The sequence below is a fragment of the Chelonus insularis genome, unplaced genomic scaffold, assembly GCF_013357705.1.
Source record: "Chelonus insularis isolate UGA/USDA-ARS -01 unplaced genomic scaffold, ASM1335770v1 contig_25_pilon, whole genome shotgun sequence".
Taxonomy (NCBI): Eukaryota; Metazoa; Arthropoda; class Insecta; order Hymenoptera; family Braconidae; genus Chelonus; species Chelonus insularis.
Genome location: NW_023276451.1, coordinates 475,596 through 486,462, shown reverse-complemented (window position 1 = coordinate 486,462; position 10,867 = coordinate 475,596). Strand labels below are relative to the sequence as shown.

At 31.7% G+C, this 10,867-nt stretch overlaps 1 protein-coding gene and 1 long non-coding RNA gene across 3 annotated transcripts; one reads left to right on the top strand and one right to left on the bottom strand.

The window, feature by feature from the left end:
* Positions 1-169: 169 nt before the first annotated feature.
* LOC118064909 (eukaryotic translation initiation factor 4E transporter-like) lies at positions 170-10,434 on the bottom strand. 2 transcript variants are annotated; one of them, XM_035079839.1, is made up of 11 exons: positions 9,442-10,434; positions 6,771-6,868; positions 6,608-6,681; positions 5,021-6,513; positions 4,555-4,949; positions 4,246-4,479; positions 3,983-4,175; positions 3,249-3,521; positions 1,677-1,856; positions 1,236-1,601; positions 170-881 (listed from the first exon to the last, which is right to left on the bottom strand). In XM_035079839.1, the coding sequence occupies exons 1-11, from the start codon at positions 9,497-9,499 to the stop codon at positions 643-645; spliced, it is 3,603 nt and encodes a 1,200-aa protein (XP_034935730.1). In that variant the 5' UTR covers positions 9,500-10,434; the 3' UTR covers positions 170-642. The 2 variants fall into 2 exon arrangements, with proteins under 2 accessions (XP_034935730.1, XP_034935729.1); XM_035079838.1 differs by lacking the exon at positions 9,442-10,434 and adding an exon at positions 7,005-7,630.
* On the top strand, positions 7,780-10,859 carry LOC118064910 (uncharacterized). Its single transcript, XR_004690119.1, has 2 exons — positions 7,780-8,001; positions 10,407-10,859. It is a non-coding gene; the product is annotated as an uncharacterized lncRNA (long non-coding RNA).
* Positions 10,860-10,867: the final 8 nt, after the last annotated feature.

The window sequence follows — 10,867 nt, the reverse complement described above, 5'->3', positions numbered from 1 at the left end:
TTAATCTTTATCTCGGTAACGACACTGTAATTTCTTGTACTTCTATAAAGTATATATTATTTTTATTTATAAATTTATGCATATGACTCGGATAACGTTAGTGACATCCGTAATTTAGCTTCTGATTCCGAGATCAATGGTGAATTAATTTAATTTTTGTTTTTTTTTCTTCATTCTCTGTTGGTTTATTTTTATTTGTTTCTTTATTTTATCATTCTGTTTGACTGTTCTAGCGCAGAATAGAGATGAAATCCCATATAACAGTCTTATTTTAATAATATAATCTAAGACAATGATTCTAAAAAGTCCTTGAAGAGTGGAAATACACTCATATTACATGATTAATTATATAAAATGGTAAATTCTTTCTGTTCTAGTTTCCATACGAAAACAACAAAATACTAATTTCTCATTATTTTTTCTTCTTTGTAAATATTGTTGACTTGAATAGGTATTTCTCCTCGTAACGAAGTAAATAAATAATCCATCTAATTAGAAATGGATATCATACATTTGAGTACTTGTCACTTAAAGATTTGCGAATAAAAATCCGAGAATCAAGCTCGTAGTTAATTTTAGCTGTCACACATTATTTTATTGGAATAATTTTTATATCTTTTATCAATTTTTTATGTTACTTCATTACTCATGTACAACGGCAGATGATTGTTGAAGCCGTTCTAATTCTTCAAGTGACAAAACATTTGTTTGACCGAGTTCTGGTAGCTTTCCGGCTCTTGCTTTTGCAAGAAGTTCAGGACTAAACCATCGAGCCAATTGATTAGATGTAGGTGACAGGCTACCACCATTGCTTCCTGGAGATTGTTGTCTGCCTATTGGTATGTTCATTGGTTGTTGTTGAGGCCGTATCACTCGACCATCTAAATATTATTAAAATAAAATGAGCAGAGATCTTAAAAATTTAGAAGAGTATTTTAAATGTCAGTTTAATAGTCATATGTACTTGTTTTAGTTGGTTTACAAAGCAAATAAAGAATCACACTAGAATAATAGGGAAATAGTGACGAATGAATAGAAAAGAACATTTAAACAAATGAAATAGATTAGTCTAACTTCGGATGGCCATTGCACACAACTTTCGGTGGAAATGGACAACCTGAAAGGAAGGAGTGCTGAGGATATTCATAATACATGCATAGAAATAACAAAAATAGAGTATTGAATTTTTTGTTCGAGTAGCTTGATGGAATAAGTAAACTAATTATCGAAATTACCTGTTCGATTAGAATTGTAATTTTGGTTTAGGACAAGCTGAACTTGAGAATTAACATTACGTTGTTGGTGTTGCATATTTGCAAGGTGAGATTGCACCGGTTGTGCCTTAATCAGATTATTCATGGGATCTGATCTTTGGCTCATTATAGAATTTGGCGTCATATTGTATTGAGAAACATTTTGGTGTGAGAGAGTCGTAGACATTGTGTGTTTAGAACGAATAGTATTTCCACCAGTTGGAGCTCGAGCTGGATAAACACCAGTTGCTACTCGTTGTTGGGAGGGAGGCTGCATTGACGGTTGGAAATTAACTGGCCCACCATATTGATATTGATTCGTTGATACGCCTTTGACAATTGGTCGACCTAAAATAAATTCTTTTATTATATTTATTTATTATAAATACATTAATTGACGTATTTGAAGCTAATTTGAAATACCCGGATGTTTATTAACAGATTGATTTGCCCAAGGTCCTTGTTGACCTGATGTTTGTTGAGGTCTGATAGCATTTTGTTGTCGAGAAAGAACCCCTTGAGTTATGAGCTGCACTGCTGATTGCATCTGTTGCATTTGATTTGCTTGACTTTGAGCCACCAATTTCGATGCTTCAGCATTTCCTGTATTAAGAGAGACACATCGGCTTAATTACACCCGTCAGATAATAAACTTACATCCGTTCTATGATTACCATTAATTAACCAGCATTTGACTGATTAAATTGTCACAAAAGTCTTTGCGAAATGTGATTTGTTCATAATTCCATAATTATTTGAAAGTATACTAATTACATTTAATTGAAAAGTATCATTCATTTGATTATTTACTTAGTAGTTTTGTACGAAATGACGAGACTAATCGGTATATTCATAATTTATGTACATTAAGTTTATCACTTTGTTAACTTTCAATGACTTTTGCAACAATCTAATACTGTTTTAATGAAGAAAAAATCAATAACTCATTTTATTAAGAATACCAAAAGCAAAAACCATGCAGAAAAAATGGAAGTAAAATGTTATAGACAAGAATAATAGATGGATAGTGTGTAGGGTAAATTAATAAGTGTTTTATTATAAAAATTGATTGACATAAGTAATTATTATAAGAATAAAGTAAATGATAAAGACTTATAGTTTTTTGAGAGTAAGTTAATGGCGTATTTATAGAGTAACATTCCATTTTGTGCAATATTTAAGCAAAAGAATAAGAAAATAAGAGATAGAGTAATTACAATAAAACAAAAATAGCAGCAAAAGCAGTGCATCATGCTCATTTCACAAGTTGCGAATTCAGTAAAGAAAAAAAAATAAACATTTTTTTGTTAATCGCCACCTAAATTCTTGAAAGTATGTTATTTACTTAATTTTGTTACGTTAATAATATGTATTAATCATAAAAAATCCTGTAATAGTACGCTTTTTAAACTACTTCGACTTCATCTAAAGTAGTCAAACTATTCTCAACAGTAATATTAATTTTTTTACTTTCAATATTATTATTATCGTTAATTTTATAATCAACAGATTTTTCATTATTATTGTTAGTATTTTCAACGTCATTGTTTTCAGAATGATCAACAATATCATTATTATTGTTTGTATCGCCGATAATAGCTACCTCTAACTTTTGTTGTGAAATTAAACTATCAACGGAAGTAATTTTTTTTTCGGAATCAATTTCCTCAATCAGTGAATCTACATTCATAAAATTCAAATCAGAGTTCGAATTCAGAACAACGGTTTCTTGTGTCTCATTTTCTTCTTTAACTTTTTCATTTTTATTACACGATCGCGATGAAGTTCCTGTTATATTATTTTTTCCAGATTTTTCATTATATTTATAAAGATTATAATTATTATAATTTATATGATTAGCATGAAAAGATGCAATTGCGCGATTATTTTTGTTAAAATGAGCTGAACGATTGTGATAATAAGCACGGGCATTGTTATTGTTGCCTAATAAAGGAGACAATACTAATTTTATTTGTCTAACAGGTTGATTCGCACCATCAGGTTCCTTTTCGGCAGTCATTTTTCGCAACACCGATGTCGGGGTAAAAGCAAGTGGCGTTGGACTCATCATCTGTTTTGATGGTGAATTTACTGGACTTGTAATACGTTGCTGCTGTTGATGCTGATGATGTTGCTGCTGCTGCTGCTCTTGTCGTTTACGATAATTCTCACGGTGTTCCTCCAACTTGGTCTTGATTAGTGCATTTTGCATAATGGTTTGCGTGTGCATTACGAGGTCGCGAGGCGAAGGCACTCTGTGTGGGATCACTGTCGAAATGACAAATTAACTCGATAGCACAAATTAATATAATACCAATGATAACAATTACTTGATATATTCGATTATTAAATGAATATTTATATCATTTTTAGATGATTTAATTAATTGAATAGATGATGATTTTGTTTAGGGGGATTCTCAGGAAAATGAAAGTATTTTACCTGGATGTTGGATTGATAAAGTACTAGGACTTGTGGCGATATTTGATGATATTATTGAAGATGGGCGTAAAGCTGCATTCCAAAATAAAACAATTTTTTCTCTCGAATTCAAGTAATGTTCAATAGATAGATACATTCACACTTGAATATATAGATGCCAAAAGAAAAGAAATATTTCAAATATTTCAATAATTTAATAAAATTTAGTGCATACCAAATATTCACGCGATTCATGTCAACACAACAATTTATCTAAAATCATAATAAAAAAACCCAAAATACCATACCATTATTCATTGGTGAAGTCACTCTCTGCTGATGATGTTGGTGTTTATGTTGCTGATAAAGTAATTGTTGGATTATTTGATCATGTGGCACTGCCTTTCCACTGTGAGGACTGACAGTTCGTGGAGTTGTGTTACCATACATTTTTAAGATATTCACAAGTACTTCACGATGGCGATGTTGCATGGCAGGGTTCTATAAAAAATTAATGTAATTGTTCTATTCTTGGCTGAAAATAAACAAGATTTTTAAATATCAAAAAAACCTGAAGTTGTTGAATTAAGTGTTGTCTAGTAATCTCTCCTTGTTGAAGACCTTGAATAATTGCCTGAGCTTCAGGCCGTTGAAGAAGTTCACGACTGGACGGTGCATTATTGACTAACATCTGCATTTCTTGAGGAATTGGACTTACTCCTACCATTCTCTGATTATTCATCATCATCGACAGCATGTCAGTTTGTTGTTGACGTTTTTGTTGCTGCTGTTGCTGTTGCTGTTGCTATAAGAATAAATTTTGTTTAAAGATATTCGAAATTTTTTTTTTAAAAAACTTTTTTAAAATGCATGCACTTACTTGTATTCGCAATACTTTTAACAAGTTTTCATGCTGCATTTGAACTTGATGTGCATGTTGAGTCTGTCCAAGGGGACCGACATGATTGAATGTTTGGGGATGTGGTTGTTGTTCTGGCACCATTGACTGATGAGGGGGAACTTGCATTGCTGGTTGTGCTTGTTGGTTTTTCAATAATTGCATAAGAGTAATTGGTTGCCCTTTAGGGGGATTGGGGCCATTTGCTGCAGGAACAGCTTGACCACCACTTACTTGAGCTAGTAATTTTTTAAATGCAGATAAATCTTCCTCAGTCTTAGTTGGTCTTGCTGGCTCAACGTGTGGAGTAGATGGCATACCACCTCTCATGCGTGCTTCCAATTCCTCGAGACTGTGTACAACTTTACCACAGGCTTCTGCAAAAATAAATAACAGTGAATAAAACACATAATGAATAACATAATCGCTACTATTCGTTTTAATTTACCCATATCTTTGATTGAAGGATTTTTCATCGGCATCATATGATTAGCAACATCTCCTTGACCATTTTGATTTGGTTTTCCTCGTTGTAACATTTCTAAAAGTTTTACTGCAGGAGCAGGTGCTTGAGAAGCAGAGATGTTCATCGAATTAGCTGGAGAAATCGGAGTAAAATAAGTATTCGATTCAGTGACTGAAGGTACTTGAATATTTGGCTCGGTGATATCATTGAGCAAATTATTGAGAAGTTCATCTTGAATGGAAGGTCTACGACTATCTTCTTGTGGAAGAGGACTTTCTTTTTTAAACCATTGACTAAAGCGAGATCCACTACCGCTATTTGTACCAACACCATTGGTCAAAAGGCCAGAAACACCAGGAAGATTATCTGATTTGAGAAAATCATCCAAGTTAAAGTCCAAATGTTCTGCTTCACGGCCCTTGCTTACATCAGATCGATCTGTGCACTCGCTTGGCTCCGTAACAGCACTCTCGCTAGTCTCAGATTGGATTTTCCCATTAGTGGGAGGATTTTCTTCTTGTTCAAGAATTGGAGAATGAGGAGCAGGTACTGGATTTATAGGTTGATCAATGGCAGTAGGAGTACTGCGTCCTTTCGGTCCTGCCGAATGGTGTTCTGTTATTTTTTCTTCCCTTTCTGCTGCAGCCTTTTTACCTCGTTTCTTCTGAGCCGGTGATTGTTTCTTCGACTTATTGTTGGTATTTCTCTCCTCAGGAGCATCATCAAAACCATGAAGTTCAATAGTGTCATGTTGAGAAATTGGACCAGAGCTAAACCACTCAGGTTCTTCAGAATCACGTGAGTCATTAGCGTACGATTTTCTGCGGTCAGACCCAAATTTTCTATCTCTACCTCCTCGGTCTTTGTCTCTTTCCATTGCTCGATCATGAGCACGGTCATTTCTTGTTTCAGAACCTCGATCTCGTTGATTATCTCTGTCTCCAAAGTCTCTACCAAATGATCGTCTCTCGAACCGATCAATCCTGTCGTCTCTATCACGAATATTATCCCGATCGCGCAGTCCATCACGTTCTCTTCCGCCGTCTCGATTATCTCGATCACGCGTCGTTGAATTTCCACTGCTCCGGAAGCTGTATTCTCGTTCGGGTTCCAATTTTTCTGCTTCCAGCCTAAAGTCCCACATGTCTCGAGTTAGCAATCGTCCACTATAAATTCGTCGAGCTGGTTCACGATGAGAAACTTCAGTCTTTCCGATCGGGCTTTCAGGACGCCGAGATGAGGGTTGAGAAATGTTTACGTAACATCCAGAATTAAAACTTCTTCGTTGAGGACTTAAAACAATACCATCCTGTTCTTTACGAATCCGCTCTCGCGGATCTCCACTTCGACGTTTATTACTCTGTGTCTCTGTTGGTTGATCGGATTTATTATTCGATCGCTGCTCTTCTTCAGATGGTGTTTCACTACGTTTTCTATCTAAGTGCCAACGTTCAGGATCCCAAACACCACGTGAACTAGATATTGAATATTAATTATAATTATTAAAAAACTTGAACTATAAAATAATAATTTCTTTATAGTATTCTTATCAATTTCAAGTTAACTCACTTATTGTAAGCAACATCTAGACATTCAGGTCGCCTTTTAGACAAAGGCAAATCCATAATGACCATAAGTTCTTCCTAAAAATGATGTTATCATTTATAACAAATTCCATGACAAGAAAGTAAAAATTTGTGAGCAATAAATAATTTTCTATCAAATCAATTACCCTGGTATATTGGAATTGGGGCCTTGATCTCCCCACTTCCACGATGGAGGTATCAGTCACCTCTCCGGCAACCGACATGGATATAATAGCTTCGTCTCCTATAAACAAACAAAATAAATATGCAGGGATCGAAATATGTAACCAAATAAAGAGAAAGCTGGTACTCATTTCCTGTAACTATATTTTTATTTTAAAATAAATAGGGTTTCTGTATGTGATTAATCAAGTACTTACTGAATGCAATTTTTTTAATAATATCAGTTGATTTACTTGAACGAAACCATTTGCAAGCTTTTGTTTGCTCAAGTAATGCTTCGTCTAAGTAAGGACAACCCGTAGGTCCGACCAACGGTCGTCTTCGTTTACGATAGCGTTGTGTTCCACTATTGGGAGTGTTCTGCTCTACTATTAACTTCATTTTCCACGTTTTGTTACTTTCTTTCAAGTTTTTAGTTTTATTTGAATATTTAAAAATTCAATTCTTTTTAAGAAACTAAGATAAAGCTAATTCAAGCAATTATTTTTAATTTATAAAATTTGAATTACGTTTATAACGGTTATATTTATCGATATAATCCCCAAGAATATTTACTTAAGAGAAACAAAGACAAAATTAAGAAACAAGCTTGCCAGCGCCTGAACTTTTCGTTAAATTTTATTAAAATATAAGAATTTAAACGATATTTGGCAAATGTTTACAGAAAAACAACGTTGCGTATTTGAAAAACTGATAAAAATTACGAAATCACTCGATTTAAAAATGAAATAGCGTCTGCTTTGACTTGAATATGAAGTACGGAAGAATATTAACTTGATCACTCGACTATCTGATTATAAACTGACAAAATTCGTAGTAAGAAATAAGCCGCCTAACGCCTTAAATTTTTTCTGTTCCTTTTCATATAACCTTTGAGTGTATTTGTATTGGTTGTCAAATCATAACACAAATTCGTACAGTATTTAAGACATTAAGATTCAAGTTCTATAGTTATAATTAAATTAGTCTGAATTTACTTCGTAATCTCTAGAAATGAATATATTTTATTCAAGATAAGCAAACTTCACATTCAAAGAATTCCTCAACTATGTGAATAATTTTTGAGTTGAAACAGTCAGAATGATAATAATTGGACATTTTAATGAACTATTCAATTAAGTACTTGAAGCAACATCTTCATTTTAACAAAAATTCAACAATTTCAAATTATTATTTTTATGTAGTCAGTATAAGGTTAGTATAATTTTGTTAAATTTTTTAAATTAAAATCAATCAAATCATATTTATAAATTATTTTAATACTTGGGTTATTAATGGTTTATGATACTATTATATCATGATAAAAAAAACAGTTTTAAAAAAGACCAAATAAAAATTGTACACATCATACAATGGCTTGATGATAAAAGTGTAAAAGAATTATCTACAAAAATAATTGTAGTGTGTACGTCGAAATGTAAATACATAGGTTAGTTAATGTTTGAAAAAAAAAAAAAATTAATGAGAAAGATACTTTAGATAATATTTAACTTGGACTGAGAGTGTATCTAATTATTCATGTAATGTAAATTTCTTCACTTAAATTTTCATAAAACTCATATCTATAAACAAACTAATATATAACAAAATGGACAAAGCTTTATTAATTATTTTGCTTAATTAAATTATACTAATTTTTTATTATTGTTTATACCAAGCTTATTCATTTTTCTTTGATGGAATTAATATAAAGTTAGTGTTTAATTCCAGATTCATGGAAGTAAGAGATCAGATTGAGCAACAAATTTAAAATATAAAGAGTAATTCATTATATTTCGTCTCTTGGAATTATATCTATAATTTAATCTGTTCAAAATGAATTCGGAAATTTGTACTAAAAAATCAATTAGTAACTAAAAGGTTTATTTAATCATTTTTAAAACCTTACAAAATTTTATTCATTCATTTTGTTTTTAATTTTCACGTAAAATATAAATGAAGATATAAAATTGTGAACGTTTGGAATGAGCATAACCTATAAAGTAATACAAATGAGAAAAAGTGTTATATTATAAATAACGAATTAGAAATTTGTCATTATTTTATCAATTAAATGAAAGTCATATTTTTTACTTTATTAGTAATTACATTACATTCATATTCGTGTAAGATTTTAAATATAGTTAAATAACGAGAAATGTCAGTATTTCGTATTTTGCTTTAAATTGGATCTTTATATGAAAACAAATTTATAGATTATTTATTTGACTTTGAATCGGAATTAAATAAAAATTATTTTCAAAAAAGTTCACATAATATTCTTGATGAATGTAATCTTGTTTTCATAAGAAAGTTTGTTAACATATTTCTGACTCATAATATAGTTAATAATAGTCGAATGAAATGAAACATTATACAGACTACAAATGAAATAATGATTTGACATAAACAGATACTAAACACTGTAACAATAAGTTCTCAAAATTATTATAGGTTTTCTTTTATAGCAATGCAATTTTTTTTATTAATTATTAACCTATATGTACAATAAAATACATAATTTTTCTCTGGTCAACAGTGTCTCTATCGATACTAAAAATAATGACGACGTAGTGTTTTCTATAAGATAGACATTAATCAATGAATGAAAGACTGAAATGATGAAAAATGATTTTTCAAATAATAAAAACATACCTTCATTTTTTGTATCCGGCTCATCAGGCCTGTCATTTGATACAGACTCAACAGACATTCTTCGTAATCTCTAGCACGTTGTTATTAGCCAAAAATGATCTTTTTTTGCACAAACACTCAAATTTGTCTCTAATTATTTGTAGTCTTTATTTATTGATGGTATCGTATGTGTGTTTTCTTGAAAAAAGTCACATAAAAAATGCGTAATGTCCTTTTGTAGGTAGAATTTGTCTCTATGCCTTAAAGGCCACTATTATGCACGTATATACGATTCTAATGTACAGATTTTTGATATATCTATCTATATACTTATATATATATTACCGTTTAGTATCACAGACTTATTTTTTTTGCCTCCTATTTGACTCTCGATATCGTAACTTGAACAAAATTGAAAACTGTTTTTTGAAATGAAGCAAATAAGCTGCAGTGGCTGTTTTCACAAAACTTTTCTTACTGGTCACTTGAACTGGATTGTAGATTCGCTCTGGTTAGAGACAGAGACAATGAAAAATCATGAAAGAAACTGAATACGATAGACATACACGTAATATTCGTATCACCACTGAGTTTAAATGATTAAACTACTAGATAGTCTTTTATACACGACGGCACTGCTCGTCAACCCGCAAAACGAGAGAGAAATGAAGAAAGAGAAAGAGAGAAACGAGTAAATGAGGAAAAAAGAGTGTTTACGTGCCAGCGGAAAAGAGTGAGTTTCATGCGCGGCAACGCGGACTGTAGATGGGTCCGTGCGCTTGTGCGCGATTTTTGATGCACGCGTTGCCGATAATCATGTCGTAGAACTCGGCTTTCACTAAAATATTATTACTTATTTTTTAGTTTATCACATAAAATCAACACATAAAATATTTTTAAGTACTACGCAAAAATAGAAAATGGCGTATAAGTCCCCACTTCCACGGCTTATTTCGCTCAACCTTAGATCGACACTTTTATTACAGAATCATACACATACACACACATCTCGAATGCCAATGCTCAGATATGTTTCCAAAGGTGCAGTGTCTCCATCTTTATTTACCAACGACTGAGGAGACATCTTCTAGAAGCTTCAGAAATTGAGACTAGCGCCGTCTATGAAACGCGCAAAAAAATGAAGTTACAAACTTGTTTGAAACAAATTATCTTAGTTAACATTGAACGCAAAAGTTTCAACAATTAAATAACAATTTAACTTATAATTTTTTTACTGAATTAAAGATAAACTTATATTATTATAATATATCTAATACCTGACACTGTGTTTACAAAATAGTAATTTTATTATGATTAATTTTATTAATTTTTTAACTATGCCATTGATACTATGAGGCAAAGTCATAACAATACTCGAATGTATATTTGTTTTCTCAGATATGGAAAAGAATAAGAAATAAACTTTGAGGTAAATATAATTATTGAC

What these genes read in the sequence shown, in the direction of transcription:
- LOC118064909 (XM_035079838.1), bottom strand. Translation starts at nt 7,188, where the DNA reads ATGAAGTTAATAGTAGAGCAGAACACTCCCAATAGTGGAACACAACGC. An exon ending in CCCAATTCCAATATACCAGG is followed by an intron (nt 6,682 to 6,770) that starts GTAATTGATTTG and finishes CATCATTTTTAG; the next exon opens with GAAGAACTTATGGTCATTAT. An exon ending in TCCTTCAATCAAAGATATGG is followed by an intron (nt 4,950 to 5,020) that starts GTAAATTAAAAC and finishes TTATTTTTGCAG; the next exon opens with AAGCCTGTGGTAAAGTTGTA.